Raw genomic sequence first — 18,430 nt, 5'->3', positions numbered from 1 at the left:
CCTGACCCTCTTAGCCATTATCTCCGCCAAGAGTAAATTCATCAATAACAATTATATGTATGAAGTAAAGTTAAGATTTCAATGTATAAAATGCACTGGCCACTTTTGCAAATAGTAAGCTCCATAGAGACATGTAAAGACCAGAGTGACTCTTTCAGTGATATTGATAAAAGCAACAGTAAAAACCTCCCTCCTACGTAAAATAAAGTTAGGGAATGTCAGTGTTAACCCTCTAACAGTGCTGCCGCCCATCCACGCAGCTCTCTGCCTGTACTGAACCTATAACAGTGGCCACTTGCTGAGCCCTGAAAGTATAGGAGTGCATATGTATAGTCTCTCCAACTCCTGGCCTTAGGCTATTGAAATCCTCTTGTTCTGTTTTGTTGTGTTACACAGTATGTGCATGTCATCCTGTTCCTGATGGTTCTGAGTCTGAAAAACAAATCCCTTAAATTGAAGTCTGGGTTTCTGAATAGACTTAAATCATCCTGGGATCCCATCGTCGTACTCATTTCTCTGTCACTCTCTCCTAAAGTGACTGCCACATTGGGGCACTGTCTCAACCTGTTCAGGCCTGGCTGTGATGCCTTTGACAGTTGGATATCCCGCCATAACTGTGTAGTATGTAGCTCCTGAATTACAGGGTGGTGCTATCTGTTAATATACTTTGTTCCTTTATGATAGGATATTGATCCAGTGTCTCGGTGTGACTCCTCCCAGTATTAAGGGATATTGAACTGTATTACAAAGATGATGTTATGTGTTAATTCAGCACTTTAAAATTTGACCTTTTCTTTTCTCAGACTCTGGTTCCTGACTGAGTGTATCAATGAATTGTGATTCCGACGGAGCAGCGATGAATGCACCTTCTCTTCACCCCCAGATGATGGGCTCTGGGGTCAGCCCCACCGTCAACTCCCCTGGACAGCTACATTCACCAATAAGCACTTTGAACTCTCCAGTGAATGGACTGAGCTCTCCCTTCTCAGTTATCAGCTCACCTCTGGGACCCCACACAATTTCCATCCCTTCATCTCATGGCATGGGCTATGGAGGGCAGAGTCCACAGGTACGTCTGTGAACAGCTTTGTTCCTCAGTCTCTCCAGCTAGTGGAGGTACAATTAATGAGAGCAGAATTAATTCACTGAGTGAGGAACTGTTATTATGATAACGTTGCCAAAACAACCAGAAGGGGTGTTGAAATGATTTGAATGCAGCAGGAGTGGGCTCCTGAAAGCAAATAAATACTAATTTACAATGAGAATAATGAAGGCAATCCTGGCTGATGCTTGTTCCGACGCGGGGTGACACTGAGGTTGACTGCGATAGTTACTTCCTCTCCATCCTCAAGGTATGATCAGGATTGTGGAGGACATTGACGGCTGTGCTGATGTTGGCAATGTGCAGAGTAGAAATTGCAAGTGTGGGATGGATTTTTTTTTAATCTCGTGCAGTGCTTGGCTCTAAATCACCTGAACTCAGTAACTGGATAGAAGTTAGAAACTCCTTTTTTGTAAAGATTTTGCTAATTTAAAAACAAAAACCAGGTTTTCTAATATCTTTGCAGTACAATGGTGAAACAGTGAATAGGATGTTCTCGTTGGGAAACTCCTGACGTGAGTCTCCTGACTGGGTTCAAGTGCATGAGACAAACATTATACCTTGCCTGATATAGCTCTAAGTGTGTCATTTCCTGATCTGAAAGTACCACGGGTTATTTCATTAACACAGTTTCTGAACGTGCAGGAAATTCTTGGCAGAGGCGCTTCCTTTCTGAGGTTACACCCACCTCACTGGTTCCAACCTAACTTCCTCTTCCTGCTGCCATAGTCGCTGCCATTTCGTGGAGATGAGAAGAGTCAGACTTCTGCACGAACATAGTTAAACTGGGGAAAGCACAGTACATGGTCCAGTATAACACCGGGGTACATTACTGGTGGGGGACAGGTCTGCCACTGTATAACACTGGGGTACAGTACCAGTGGGGATGGGTTTGTCACTGTATAACACTGGGGTGCAGGACATAGAACATAGAACATTACAGCACAGTACAGGCCCTTCGGCCCTCGATGTTGTGCCGACCTGTCATACCGACCTCAAGCCCATCTAACCAACATTATTCCATATACATCCATTTGCTTATCCAATGACGACTTAAATGTACCTAAAGTTGGCGAATCTACTACCGTTGCAGGCAAAGCGTTCCATTCCCTTATTACTCTCTGAGTAAGTAGCGGTGGGGACGGGTCTGTCACTGTATAACACTGGGGTACGGTACTGGTGGGGACAGGAGTGTCACTGTATGACACTGGGGTGCAGTACTGGTGCGGTCAGGAGTGTCATTGTATAACACTGGGGTACGGTACTGGTGCGGACACGAGTGTCATTGTATGAACCCTTAGTTACAGTACTGTACCACAGTGTTATGCTGTGGCAACTCCTAATTTATGTGCATCCAATGTTCCAAGTTGGTCTCTCAGAACCAATGCCCAGTCCTTCCCTTTGGAAGTTTGTGAGGGACCATGAATACAGGCCAGTATATATCTCGTTAGGAGATGATTTACTGTTTAGAGGGCAGTGTCTGAGATAATTGGCATGGAGCTCAGGAATGCATGAAGATTATATGTTTCAGCTAGTAAGTTATTGCAATCTGCAATGTACTGCCTGATTGGATCAAAAAGCAGTATCAGTACCAACACTGAAAAGGCAATTAAATCAGTAGTTGCACTGGAAATGTTTGCAGGGTTGTGTGCAGTTAGCATGCATATGAGCAGACATGATGGGCCAAATGGCCTCCTGTTCTAGAAGATTGTATGTGATGGATTCTGTCTCGCTGAGTCAAGGTCATTGTGTTTATATTTAGTCTAACCCATCCTGAATTCTTGACAAACGCAGTGATTTCCTCTGCTCTCTGAATATTTTGTTGCCCTCGAGTTGACATTCCCCAGCTGATGCATTCTTTTTGTTTTGTTTTGCATGTTCTGCTGAACTGCTTAAACCTTTTTACTTAGTTTAATTTTTGAACAAACTGACACTGTGAGGTGAATGTACGTTAAGGCCAGTGACATAAACATAGCTGATAGATCATCACAATGGTGTCAGACTGCGTACATCTCTGAGGGATTGCATTTTTTTGTATCTTGTTTAAACAGTATGGAAATGTGTTGTTTGTGGTCTGTTCCTCTCTGTTGATCTCTGGACAACTTAAGACAAAGTGTTGCCTGAGTTCACTCACTCAGCTGAGGAGAGTGGGTGCCTTCAGTAACTTTACTGACCCAAGCTGCAGTGAGGGTGTGCCCAGGAATCTGGTTGCAATAGGTAACCTTCCGTAGGTTTGTGGAGTAGTCAGTCCCTACTCCCAAACTTGCAGAAACTTTGCAACTGCTCCTGCTTAAATAGACAAGTTAGGAATGCTGTGTCTGCCATGAACCAGAGGCTAGGGAAACGTGGACCAGAATCTCCTCCTTTTTCCTCCCCTGTTATTGCCTTGCTCCCTGGGCTCTCTTGAACTATTACATTCAGAGTGACAGTCATAAGACTATGTGGAAGCCTGCATGAGGTCAGCAGGATAAACACAGATTGGTTCTTGTGCCAAGAACACCATTCACTTTGGCCGATTCAGACAGCTCCCTTATGGATTTCATTAGCTGCCTTCCTGTATGCCTGCGAGGTAGGAGCCTGTCCCTGCAAGGGCCTCCTGCTAATCATCAGGAAGATGAATTGGCTGGCGTCACCCAGTGTCTCCACCCAGGCAGGCCTGGCCTGAACTTCCTGTTTCTTGGTGAGTTTATTGCCTGCAGGTGTTGCTCGCTGTCTGCTCAATCCCAGCTCGCAACACTGCGTGCACCGCATTTCACAGTGCACACTGTCCTCATTAGGGTGGGAAGTTTGTAGGAGACTGTGTAAACTTCAGTACTTTTCAGCTTTAACTGTGTCTGTCTTTTCACCCAAATATCTGAACTTTGAAAGTGTCTGTAGGAAGAAAGAAGAGTCAATGCTTCAAGTCAGTGTTAACTCTTTTTCAGTCTCCTCACATGCTGATAGACCTGCTGAGTTTCTCCAGTAATTTGTGTTTTTGTTTCAAATTTCCAGCATCTGCTGTTCTTTGCCGTGGTGGGGACGGGTCTGTCACAGTATAACACTGGGGTACAGTACCAGTGGGGACAGGTCTGTCCCTGTATAACACTGGGGTACAGTACCAGTCGGGGACGGGGTCTGTCCCTGTGCAGACTGGGGTACAGTACCAGTGGGGACAGGTCTGTCCCTGCATAACACTGGGGTACAGTACCGGTGGGGACAGGTCTGTCACTGTGTAACACTGGGGTACAGTTCCAGTCGGGGACGGGGTCTGTCACTGTATAACACTGGGGTACAGTACCAGTGGGGGACAGGTCTGTCTCTGTAAAACACTGGGGTACAGTACCGGTGGGGACTGGTCTGTCGCTCTATAACACTGGGGTACAGTACCGGTGGGGGACACGCCTGTCACTATATAACACTGGGGTACAGTACCGCTGGGGGACAGGTCTGTCTCTGTATAACACTGGGGTACAGTACCGCTGGGGGACAGGTCTGTCTCTGTATAACACTGGGGTACAAGTCTGTCACTGTGTAACACTGGGGTACAGTACCTGTGGGGACTGGTCTGTCGCTATATAACACTGGGGTACAGTACTGCTGGGGGACACGCCTGTCACTATATAACACTGGGGTACAGTACCGCTGGGGGACAGGTCTGTCTCTGTATAACACTGGGGTACAGTACCGGTGGGGACAGGTCTGTCACTGTGTAACACTGGGGTACAGTTCCAGTCGGGGACGGGGTCTGTCACTGTATAACACTGGGGTACAGTACCAGTGGGGGACAGGTCTGTCTCTGTAAAACACTGGTGTGCAGTACTGGTGGGGACGGATCTCTCACTGTATAACTCTGGGGTACAGTACCGTGTGGGGGACAGGTCTGTCGCTGTATAACACTGGGATACAGTACCAGTGGGGACAGGTCTATCCCTGTATAACACTGGGGTACAGTACCGGTGGGGGACAGGTCTGTCACTGTGCAACACTGGGATACAGTACCAGTGTGGGACAGATCTGTCCCTGTACAACACTGGGGTACAGTACCGGTGGGGACAGGCCTGTCCCTGTATAACACTGGGGTACAGTACCGCTGGGGGACAGGTCTGTCTCTGTATAACACTGGGGTACAATACCGCTGGGGGACACGCCTGTCACTATATAACACTGGGGTACAGTACCGCTGGGGGACAGGTCTGTCTCTGTATAACACTGGGGTACAGTACTGGTGGGGACAGGTCTGTCACTGTATAACACTGAGGTACAGTACCAGTGGGGACAGGTCTGTCCCTGTATAACACTGGGGTACAGTACCGGTGGGGGACAGGTCTGTCACTGTATAACACTGGAGTACAGTACTGGTGGGGGACAGGTCTGTCTCTGTGTAACACTGGGGTACAGTACCGGCGGGGACAGGTCTGTACCTGTATAACACTGGGGTACAGTACCGGTGGGGACAGGCCTGTCCCTGTATAACACTGGGGCACAGTACCAGTGGGGACAGGTCTGTCACTGTATGACACTGGGGTACAGTACCGGTGGGGGACAGGTCTGTCTCTGTATAACACTGGGGTACAGTACCGGTGGGGGACAGGTCTGTCTCTGTATAACACTGGGGTACAGTACCGCTGGGGGACAGGTCTGTCTCAGTATAACACTGGGGTACAGTACTGGTGGGGTCAGGTCTGTCCCCAGAGTTATACAGTGAGAGATCCGTCCCCACCGGTACTGCACACCAGTGGTATACAGTGACAGACCCGTCCCCACTGGTACTGTACCCCAGTGCTGTACAGGGACAGACCCCGTCCCCGACTGGTACTGTACCCCAGTGTTATACAGAGACAGGTCTGTCGCTGTATAACACTGGGGTACAGTACTGGTGGGGACAGGTCTGTCACTGTATAACACTGAGGTACAGTACCAGTGGGGACAGGTCTGTCCCTGTATAACACTGGGGTACAGTACCGGTGGGGGACAGGTCTGTCACTGTATAACACTGGAGTACAGTACTGGTGGGGGACAGGTCTGTCTCTGTGTAACACTGGGGTACAGTACCGGCGGGGACAGGTCTGTACCTGTATAACACTGGGGTACAGTACCGGTGGGGACAGGCCTGTCCCTGTATAACACTGGGGCACAGTACCAGTGGGGACAGGTCTGTCACTGTATGACACTGGGGTACAGTACCGGTGGGGACAGGCCTGTCCCTGTATAACACTGGGGCACAGAACCAGTGGGGACAGGTCTGTCACTGTATAACACTGGGGTACAGTACCGTGGGGACAGGTCTATCACTGTATAACACTGGGGTACAGTACAGCTGGGGACTGGTCTGTCGCTGTATAACACTGGGGTACAGTACCGCTGGGGGACAGGTCTGTTGCGATATAACACGGGTACAGGTCTGTTGCTGTATAACACTGCGGTAGAGGTCTGTCGATGTATAACACTGGGGGACAGGTCTGTCTCTGTATATCACTGGGGTACAGTACTGGTGGGGGACAGGTCTGTCGCTATATAACACTGGGGTACAGTACCGGTGGGGCAGGCCTGTCGCTGTGTAACACAGCGGTACAGTACTGGTGGGGACAGGTCTGTCTCTGCATAACACTGGGGTACAGTACCGGAGGGGACAGGTCTGTCCCTGCATAACACTGGGGTACAGTACCGGTGGGGGACAGGTCTGTCTCTGCATAACACTGGGGTACAGTACTGGTGGGGGACGGGTCTGTCCCTGTATAACACTGGGGTACAGTACTGGTGGGGACAGGTCTGTCTCTGCATAACACTGGGGTACAGTACTGGTGGGGGACAGGTCTGTCACTGTATAACACTGGGGTACAGTACTGGTGGGGACAGGTCTGTCTCTGCATAACACTAGGGTACAGTACCGGTGGGGGACAGGTCTGTCTCTGCATAACACTGGGGTACAGTACTGGTGGGGGACGGGTCTGTCCCTGTATAACACTGGGGTACAGTACTGGTCGGGGACAGGTCTGTCCCTGTATAACACTGGGGTACAGTGCTGGTGGGGGACAGGTCTGTCCCTGTATAGCACTGGGGTACAGTACCAGTGGGGGACAGGTCTGTCCCTGTATAACACTGGGGTACAGTACCGGTGGGGTACAGGTCTGTCGCTGTATAACACTGCGGTACAGGTCTGTTGCTGTATAACACTGGGGGACAAGTCCGTCACTGTGTAACACTGGGGTACAGTACCGGTGGGGACTGGTCTGTCGCTATATAACACTGGGGTACAGTACCGTGGGGACAGGTCTGTCCCTGTATAACACTGGGGTACAGTACCGGTGGGGGACAGGCCTGTCACTGTATAACACTGGGGTACAGTACCGCTGGTGGACAGGTCTGTCTCAGTATAACACTGGGGTACAGTACCAGTGGGGACAGGTCTGTCACTGTATACCACTGGTGTGCAGTACCGGTGGGGACGGATCTCTCACTGTATAACTCTGGGGTACAGTACCGTGTGGGGGACAGGTCTGTCGCTGTATAACACTGGGATACAGTACTGGTGGGAACAGGTCTGTCACTGTGTAACACTGGGATACAGTACCAGTGGGGACAGGTCTGTCACTGTATAACACTGGGGTACAGTACCGGTGGGGGACAGGTCTGTCGCTATATAACACTGGGGTACAGTACCGGTGGGGACAGGCCTGTCCCTGTATAACACTGGGGCACAGTACCAGTGGGGACAGGTCTGTCACTGTATAACACTGGGGTACAGTACCAGTGGGGACAGGCCTGTCACTGTATAACACTGGGGTACAGTACCGTGGGGACAGGTCTATCACTGTATAACACCTGGGTACAGTACAGGTGGGGACCGGTCTGTCGCTGTATAACACTGGGGTACAGTACCGCTGGGGGAAAGGTCTGTCGCTATATAACACTGGGGTACAGGTCTTTTGCTGTATAACACTGCGGTAGAGGTCTGTCGATGTATAACACTGGGGGACAGGTCTGTCTCTGTATATCACTGGGGTACAGTACTGGTGGGGGACAGGTCTGTCGCTATATAACACTGGGGTACAGTACCGGTGGGGCAGGCCTGTCGCTGTGTAACACAGCGGTGCAGTACTGGTGGGGACAGGTCTGTCTCTGCATAACACTGGGGTACAGTACCGGTGGGGGACAGGTCTGTCCCTGTATAACACTGGGGTACAGTACTGGTGGGGACAGGTCTGTCTCTGCATAACACTGGGGTACAGTACCGGTGGGGGACAGGTCTGTCTCTGCATAACACTGGGGTACAGTACCGGTGGGGCAGGCCTGTCGCTGTATAACACTGGGGTACGGTACTGGTGGGGACAGGTCTGTCTCTGTATAACACTGGGTTACAGTACTGGTGGGGACAGGTCTGTCCCTGTATAACACTGGGGTACAGTACCGGTGGGGACAGGTCTGTCTCTGCATAACACTGGGGAAGGAACCGGTGGGGGACAGGTCTGTCACTGTATAACACTGGGGTACAGTACTGGTGGGGCACTGGTCTGTCTCTGTATAACACTGGGGTACAGTACCGGTGGGGGACAGGTCTGTTCCTGTATAACACTGGGGTACAGTACCGGTGGGGACAGGTCTGTCACTGTATAACACTGGGGTACAGTACCGGTGGGGACAGGCCTGTCACTGTATAACACTGGGGTACAGTACCGGTGGGGACAGGCCTGTCACTGTATAACACTGGGGTACAGTACCGTGGGGACAGGTCTATCACTGTATAACACTGGGGTACAGTACAGGTGGGGACAGGTCTGTCGCTGTATAACACTGGGGTACAGTACCGCTGGGGGACAGGTCTGTCGCTCTATAACACTGGGGTACAGGTCTGTTGCTGTATAACACTGCGGTAGAGGTCTGTCGATGTATAACACTGGGGGACAGGTCTGTCTCTGTATATCACTGGGGTACAGTACTGGTGGGGGACAGGTCTGTCGCTATATAACACTGGGGTACAGTACCGGTGGGGCAGGCCTGTCGCTGTGTAACACAGCGGTACAGTACTGGTGGAGACAGGTCTGTCTCTGCATAACACTGGGGTACAGTACCGGTGGGGGACAGGTCTGTCGCTGTGTAACACGGGGGACAGTACTGGTGGGGACAGGTCTGTCCCTGTATAACACTGGGGTACAGTACTGGTGGGGGACAGGTCTGTCCCTGTATAACACTGGGGTACAGTGCCGGTGGGGACAGTTCTGTCACTGTATAACACTGGGGTACAGTACTGGTGTGGGACAGGTCTGTCCCTGTATAACACTGGGGTACAGTACTGGTGGGGGACAGGTCTGTCCCTCGAAAACACTGGGGTAATGAACCGGTGGGGGACAGGTCTGTCCCTGTGTAACACTGGGGTACAGTACCGGTGGGAGACAGGTCTGTCACTGTATAACACTGGGGTACAGTACTGGTGGGGGACAGGTCTGTCCCTGTATAACACTGGGGTACAGTGCTTGTGGGGGACAGGTCTGTCGCGATATAACACTGGGGTACAGTACCGGTGGGGCAGGTCTGTCGCTGTGTAACACAGGGGTACAGTACCGGTGGGGACAGGTCTGTCTCTGTATAACACTGGGGTACAGTACCGGTGGGGACAGGTCTGTCACTGTATAACACTGGGGTACAGTACTGGTGGGGGACAGGTCTGTCGCTATATAACACTAGGGTACAGTACCGGTGGGGCAGGTCTGTCGCTGTGTAACACGGGGGACAGTACCGGTGGGGACAGGTCTGTCCCTGTATAACACTGGGGTACAGTACCGGTGGGGACAGGTCTGTCTCTGCATAACACTGGGGTACGGTACCGGTGGGGGACAGGTCTGTCACTGTATAACACTGGGGTACAGTACTGGTGGGGGACAGGTCTGTCCCTGTATAACACTGGGGTACAGTGCTGGTGGGGGACAGGTCTGTCGCTATATAACACTGGGGTACAGTACCGGTGGGGCAGGTCTGTCGCTGTGTAACACAGGGGTACAGTACCGGTGGGGAGAGGTCTGTCTCTGTATAACACTGGGGTACAGTACTGGTGGGGACAGGTCTGTCTCTGCATAACACTGAGGTACAGTACTGGTGGGGGACAGGTCTGTCTCTGTATAACACTGGGGTACAGTACCGGTGGGGACAGGTCTGTCACTCTATAACACTGGGGTACAGTACTGGTGGGGGACAGGTCTGTCCCTTTATAACACTGGGGTACAGTACTGGTGGGGGACAGGTCTGTCCCTGTATGACACTGGGGAAGGAACCGGTGGGGGACAGGTCTGTCACTGTATAACACTGGGGTACAGTACTGGTGGGGCACTGGTCTGTCTCTGTATAACACTGGGGTACGGTACCGGTGTGGACAGGTCTGTCACTGTATAACACTGGGGTACAGTACCGGTGGGGGCAGATCTGTTCCTGTATAACACTGGGGTACAGTACCGGTGGGGACAGGTCTGTCCCTGTATAACACTGGGTTACAGTACCGGTGGGGACAGGTCTGTCCCTGTATAACACTGGGGTACAGTACTGGTGGGGACAGGTCTGTCTCTGCATAACACTGGGGTACGGTACCGGTGGGGGACAGGTCTGTCACTGTATAACACTGGGGTACAGTACCGGTGGGGACAGGCCTGTCACTGTATAACACTGGGGTACAGTACCGGTGGGGACAGGCCTGTCACTATAACACTGGGGTACAGTACCGTGGGGACAGGTCTATCACTGTATAACACTGGGGTACAGTACAGGTGGGGACAGGTCTGTCGCTGTATAACACTGGGGTACAGGTCTGTTGCTGTATAACACTGCGGTAGAGGTCTGTCGATGTATAACACTGGGGGACAGGTCTGTCTCTGTATATCACTGGGGTACAGTACTGGTGGGGGACAGGTCTGTCGCTATATAACACTGGGGTACAGTACCGGTGGGGCAGGCCTGTCACTGTGTAACACAGCGGTACAGTACTGGTGGGGACAGGTCTGTCTCTGCATAACACTGGGGTACAGTACCGGTGGGGGACAGGTCTGTCCCTGTATAACACTGGGGTACAGTACTGGTGGGGACAGGTCTGTCTCTGCATAACACTGGGGTACAGTACCGGTGGGGGACAGGTCTGTCTCTGCATAACACTGGGGTACAGTACCGGTGGGGACAGGTCTGTCACTGTATAACACTGGGGTACAGTACTGGTGGGGGACAGGTCTGTCCCTGTATAACACTGGGGTATAGTACCGGTGAGGGACAGGTCTGTCACTGTGTAACACTGGGGTACAGTACTGGTGGGGGACAGGTCTGACCCTCTATAACACTGGGGTAATGAACCGGTGGGGGACAGGTCTGTCCCTGTATAACACTGGGGTACAGTACTGGTGGGGACAGGTCTGTCTCTGCATAACACTGGGGTACAGTACCGGTGGGGACAGGTCTGTCTCTGCATAACACTGGGGTACGGTACCGGTGGGGGACAGGTCTGTCACTGTATAACACTGGGGTACAGTACTGGTGGGGGACAGGTCTGTCCCTGTATAACACTGGGGTACAGTGCTGGTGGGGGACAGGTCTGTCGCTATATAACACTGGGGTACAGTACCGGTGGGGCAGGTCTGTCGCAGTGTAACACAGTGGTACAGTACCGGTGGGGACAGGTCTGTCTCTGTATAACACTGGGGTACAGTACTGGTGGGGACAGGTCTGTCTCTGCATAACACTGAGGTACAGTACTGGTGGGGGACAGGTCTGTCTCTGTATAACACTGGGGTACAGTACCGGTGGGGACAGGTCTGTCACTGTATAACATTGGGGTACAGTACTGGTGGGGGACAGGTCTGTTCCTTTGTAACAATGGGGTACAGTACTGGTGGGGGACAGGTCTGTCCCTGTATGACACTGGGGAAGGAACCGGTGGGGGACAGGTCTGTCACTGTATAACACTGGGGTACAGTACTGGTGGGGCACTGGTCTGTCTCTGTATAACACTGGGGTACGGTACCGGTGTGGACTGGTCTGTCACTGTATAACACTGGGGTACAGTACCGGTGGGGGCAGATCTGTTCCTGTATAACACTGGGGTACAGTACCGGTGGGGACAGGTCTGTCCCTGTTTAACACTTGGGTACAGTACCAGTGGGGATGGATCTGTCACTGTATAACACTGGGTTACAGGACCAGTGGGGGACAGGTCTGTCGCTGTATAACACTGGGGTACACGTCTGTCTCTGTATAACACTGGGGTACAGGTCAGTTGCTGTATAACACTGGGGTACCGTACTTGGGGGACAGGTCTGTCACTGTATAACACTGGGGCACAGTACCGGTGGGGGACTGGTCTGTCACTGTGTAACACTGGGATACAGTACCGCTGGGGGACAGGCCTGTCACTGTATAACACTGGGGTACAGTACCGGTGGGGGACAGGTCTGGCGCTGTGTAACACTGGGGTACAGTACTGGTGGGGGACAGGTCTGTCGCTGTATAACACTGGGGTACAGTACCGGTGGGGACAGGTCTGTCCCTGTATAACACTTGGGTACAGTACCAGTGGGGATGGTTCTGTCACTGTATAACACTGGGGTACAGGACCAGTGGGGGACAGGTCTGTCGCTGTATACCACTGGGGTACAGGTCTGTCACTGTATAACACTGGGGTACAGTACCGCTGGGGGACAGGCCTGTCACTGTATAACACTGGGGTACAGTACCGGTGGGGGACAGGTCTGTCGTTATATTACACTGGGATACAGTACCGGTGGGGGAGAGGTCTGTTGCTGTATAACACTGGGGTACAGTACCGGTGGGGGACAGGTCTGTCGCTGTATAACACTGGAGTACAGTACCGGTGGGGACAGGTGTGTCCCTGTATAACACTGGGGTACAGTACCAGTCCGTGATGGGGTCTGTCCCTGTATAACCCTGGGGTACAGTACCAGTGGGGACGGGTCTGTCACTGTGTAACACTGGGGTACAGTACCATTGGCGATGGGTCTGTCACTGTATAACACTGGGGTGCAGTACTGGTGGGGATGGGTCTGTCACTGTATAACACCGGGGTGCAGTACCAGTGGGGGACAGGTCTGTCACTGTATAACACTCGAGTACAGTACCAGCGGGGGACAGGTCTGTCCCTGTATAACACTGGGGTACAGTACCGGTGGGGACAGGTCTGTCGCTGTATAACAGTGGGGTGCAGTACTGGTGGGGGACAGGTCTTTCACTGTATAACACTGGGGTACAGTACCGGTGGGGGACAGGTCTGTCACTGTGTAACACTGGGGTACAGTACTGGTGGGGGACAGGTCTGACCCTCTATAACACTGGGGTAATGAACCGGTGGGGGACAGGTCTGTCCCTGTATAACACTGGGGTACAGTACTGGTGGGGGACAGGTCTGTCGCTATATAACACTAGGGTACAGTACCGGTGGGGCAGGTCTGTCGCTGTGTAACACTGGGGTACAGTACCGGTGGGGACAGGTCTGTCTCTGCATAACACTGGGGTACGGTACCGGTGGGGGACAGGTCTGTCACTGTATAACACTGGGGTACAGTACTGGTGGGGGACAGGTCTGTCCCTGTATAACACTGGGGTACAGTGCTGGTGGGGGACAGGTCTGTCGCTATATAACACTGGGGTACAGTACCGGTGGGGCAGGTCTGTCGCTGTGTAACACAGGGGTACAGTACCGTGGGGACAGGTCTATCACTGTATAACACTGGGGTACAGTACAGGTGGGGACAGGTCTGTCGCTGTATAACACTGGGGTACAGTACCGCTGGGGGACAGGTCTGTCGCTATATAACACTGGGGTACAGGTCTGTTGCTGTATAACACTGCGGTAGAGGTCTGTCGATGTATAACACTGGGGGACAGGTCTGTCTCTGTATATCACTGGGGTACAGTACTGGTGGGGGACAGGTCTGTCGCTATATAACACTGGGGTACAGTACCGGTGGGGCAGGCCTGTCGCTGTGTAACACAGCGGTACAGTACTGGTGGGGACAGGTCTGTCTCTGCATAACACTGGGGTACAGTACCGGTGGGGGACAGGTCTGTCCCTGTATAACACTGGGGTACAGTACTGGTGGGGACAGGTCTGTCTCTGCATAACACTGGGGTACAGTACCGGTGGGGGACAGGTCTGTCTCTGCATAACACTGGGGTACAGTACCGGTGGGGACAGGTCTGTCACTGTATAACACTGGGGTACAGTACTGGTGGGGGACAGGTCTGTCCCTGTATAACACTGGGGTATAGTACCGGTGGGGGACAGGTCTGTCACTGTGTAACACTGGGGTACAGTACTGGTGGGGGACAGGTCTGACCCTCTATAACACTGGGGTAATGAACCGGTGGGGGACAGGTCTGTCCCTGTATAACACTGGGGTACAGTACTGGTGGGGGACAGGTCTGTCGCTATATAACACTAGGGTACAGTACCGGTGGGGCAGGTCTGTCGCTGTGTAACACTGGGGTACAGTTCCGGTGGGGACAGGTCTGTCCCTGTATAACACTGGGGTACAGTACCGGTGGGGACAGGTCTGTCTCTGCATAACACTGGGGTACGGTACCGGTGGGGGACAGGTCTGTCACTGTATAACACTGGGGTACAGTACTGGTGGGGGACAGGTCTGTCCCTGTATAACACTGGGGTACAGTGCTGGTGGGGGACAGGTCTGTCGCTATATAACACTGGGGTACAGTACCGGTGGGGCAGGTCTGTCGCTGTGTAACACAGGGGTACAGTACCGGTGGGGACAGGTCTGTCTCTGTATAACACTGGGATACAGTACTGGTGGGGACAGGTCTGTCTCTGCATAACACTGAGGTACAGTACTGGTGGGGGACAGGTCTGTCTCTGTATAACACTGGGGTACAGTACCGGTGGGGACAGGTCTGTCACTGTATAACACTGGGGTACAGTACTGGTGGGGGACAGGTCTGTCCCTTTATAACACTGGGGTACAGTACTGGTGGGGGACAGGTCTGTCCCTGTATGACACTGGGGAAGGAACCGGTGGGGGACAGGTCTGTCACTGTATAACACTGGGGTACAGTACTGGTGGGGCACTGGTCTGTCGCTGTATAACACTGGGGTACGGTACCGGTGTGGACAGGTCTGTCACTGTATAACACTGGGGTACAGTACCGGTGGGGGCAGATCTGTTCCTGTATAACACTGGGGTACAGTACCGGTGGGGACAGGTCTGTCCCTGTATAACACTGGGTTACAGTACCGGTGGGGACAGGTCTGTCCCTGTATAACACTGGGGTACAGTACCGGTGGGGACAGGTCTGTCTCTGCATAACACTGGGGTACGGTACCGGTGGGGGACAGGTCTGTCACTGTATAACACTGGGGTACAGTACCGGTGGGGACAGGCCTGTCACTGTATAACACTGGGGTACAGTACCGGTGGGGACAGGCCTGTCACTGTATAACACTGGGGTACAGTACCGTGGGGACAGGCCTGTCACTGTATAACACTGGGGTACAGTACAGGTGGGGACAGGTCTGTCGCTGTATAACACTGGGGTACAGTACCGCTGGGGGACAGGTCTGTCGCTATATAACACTGGGGTACAGGTCTGATGCTGTATAACACTGCGGTAGAGGTCTGTCGATGTATAACACTGGGGGACAGGTCTGTCTCTGTATATCACTGGGGTACAGTACTGGTGGGGGACAGGTCTGTCGCTATATAACACTGGGGTACAGTACCGGTGGGGCAGGCCTGTCGCTGTGTAACACAGCGGTACAGTACTGGTGGGGACAGGTCTGTCTCTGCATAACACTGGGGTACAGTACCGGTGGGGGACAGGTCTGTCCCTGTATAACACTGGGGTACAGTACTGGTGGGGGACAGGTCTGTCGCTATATAACACTAGGGTACAGTACCGGTGGGGCAGGTCTGTCGCTGTGTAACACTGGGGTACAGTACCGGTGGGGACAGGTCTGTCTCTGCATAACACTGGGGTACGGTACCGGTGGGGGACAGGTCTGTCACTGTATAACACTGGGGTACAGTACTGGTGGGGGACAGGTCTGTCCCTGTATAACACTGGGGTACAGTGCTGGTGGGGGACAGGTCTGTCGCTATATAACACTGGGGTACAGTACCGGTGGGGCAGGTCTGTCGCTGTGTAACACAGGGGTACAGTACCGTGGGGACAGGTCTATCACTGTATAACACTGGGGTACAGTACAGGTGGGGACAGGTCTGTCGCTGTATAACACTGGGGTACAGTACCGCTGGGGGACAGGTCTGTCGCTGTATAACACTGCGGTAGAGGTCTGTCGATGTATAACACTGGGGGACAGGTCTGTCTCTGTATATCACTGGGGTACAGTACTGGTGGGGGACAGGTCTGTCGCTATATAACACTGGGGTACAGTACCGGTGGGGCAGGCCTGTCGCTGTGTAACACAGCGGTACAGTACTGGTGGGGACAGGTCTGTCTCTGCATAACACTGGGGTACAGTACCGGTGGGGGACAGGTCTGTCCCTGTATAACACTGGGGTACAGTACTGGTGGGGACAGGTCTGTCTCTGCATAACACTGGGGTACAGTACCGGTGGGGGACAGGTCTGTCTCTGCATAACACTGGGGTACAGTACCGGTGGGGACAGGTCTGTCACTGTATAACACTGGGGTACAGTACTGGTGGGGGACAGGTCTGTCCCTGTATAACACTGGGGTATAGTACCGGTGGGGGACAGGTCTGTCACTGTGTAACACTGGGGTACAGTACTGGTGGGGGACAGGTCTGACCCTCTATAACACTGGGGTAATGAACCGGTGGGGGACAGGTCTGTCCCTGTATAACACTGGGGTACAGTACTGGTGGGGGACAGGTCTGTCGCTATATAACACTAGGGTACAGTACCGGTGGGGCAGGTCTGTCGCTGTGTAACACTGGGGTACAGTTCCGGTGGGGACAGGTCTGTCCCTGTATAACACTGGGGTACAGTACCGGTGGGGACAGGTCTGTCTCTGCATAACACTGGGGTACGGTACCGGTGGGGGACAGGTCTGTCACTGTATAACACTGGGGTACAGTACTGGTGGGGGACAGGTCTGTCCCTGTATAACACTGGGGTACAGTGCTGGTGGGGGACAGGTCTGTCGCTATATAACACTGGGGTACAGTACCGGTGGGGCAGGTCTGTCGCTGTGTAACACAGGGGTACAGTACCGGTGGGGACAGGTCTGTCTCTGTATAACACTGGGATACAGTACTGGTGGGGACAGGTCTGTCTCTGCATAACACTGAGGTACAGTACTGGTGGGGGACAGGTCTGTCTCTGTATAACACTGGGGTACAGTACCGGTGGGGACAGGTCTGTCACTGTATAACACTGGGGTACAGTACTGGTGGGGGACAGGTCTGTCCCTTTATAACACTGGGGTACAGTACTGGTGGGGGACAGGTCTGTCCCTGTATGACACTGGGGAAGGAACCGGTGGGGGACAGGTCTGTCACTGTATAACACTGGGGTACAGTACTGGTGGGGCACTGGTCTGTCGCTGTATAACACTGGGGTACGGTACCGGTGTGGACAGGTCTGTCACTGTATAACACTGGGGTACAGTACCGGTGGGGGCAGATCTGTTCCTGTATAACACTGGGGTACAGTACCGGTGGGGACAGGTCTGTCCCTGTATAACACTGGGTTACAGTACCGGTGGGGACAGGTCTGTCCCTGTATAACACTGGGGTACAGTACCGGTGGGGACAGGTCTGTCTCTGCATAACACTGGGGTACGGTACCGGTGGGGGACAGGTCTGTCACTGTATAACACTGGGGTACAGTACCGGTGGGGACAGGCCTGTCACTGTATAACACTGGGGTACAGTACCGTGGGGACAGGCCTGTCACTGTATAACACTGGGGTACAGTACAGGTGGGGACAGGTCTGTCGCTGTATAACACTGGGGTACAGTACCGCTGGGGGACAGGTCTGTCGCTATATAACACTGGGGTACAGGTCTGATGCTGTATAACACTGCGGTAGAGGTCTGTCGATGTATAACACTGGGGGACAGGTCTGTCTCTGTATATCACTGGGGTACAGTACTGGTGGGGGACAGGTCTGTCGCTATATAACACTGGGGTACAGTACCGGTGGGGCAGGCCTGTCGCTGTGTAACACAGCGGTACAGTACTGGTGGGGACAGGTCTGTCTCTGCATAACACTGGGGTACAGTACCGGTGGGGGACAGGTCTGTCCCTGGATAACACTGGGGTACAGTACTGGTGGGGACAGGTCTGTCTCTGCATAACACTGGGGTACAGCACCGGTGGGGGACAGGTCTGTCTCTGCATAACACTGGGGTACAGTACCGGT

The 18,430-nt window shown here is 52.9% G+C and overlaps 1 protein-coding gene across 6 annotated transcripts in view; it reads left to right on the top strand.

The window, feature by feature from the left end:
* LOC125465324 (retinoic acid receptor RXR-alpha-A) overlaps window positions 1–18,430 on the top strand; it is a 120,243-nt gene that overhangs the window by 53,413 nt on the left and 48,400 nt on the right. For all 6 annotated transcript variants that reach the window (XM_048558648.2, XM_048558646.1, XM_059638174.1 and 3 more), the window contains one exon: window positions 804–1,069. In XM_048558648.2, coding sequence (XP_048414605.1) covers window positions 830–1,069 — 240 coding nt within the window. In that variant the 5' untranslated portion in view covers window positions 804–829. The remainder of the gene's footprint in view (window positions 1–803; window positions 1,070–18,430) is intronic.

The sequence above is a fragment of the Stegostoma tigrinum genome, chromosome 29, assembly GCF_030684315.1.
Source record: "Stegostoma tigrinum isolate sSteTig4 chromosome 29, sSteTig4.hap1, whole genome shotgun sequence".
Taxonomy (NCBI): domain Eukaryota; kingdom Metazoa; phylum Chordata; class Chondrichthyes; order Orectolobiformes; family Stegostomatidae; genus Stegostoma; species Stegostoma tigrinum.
This window is presented reverse-complemented; position numbering and strand designations above follow the sequence as displayed.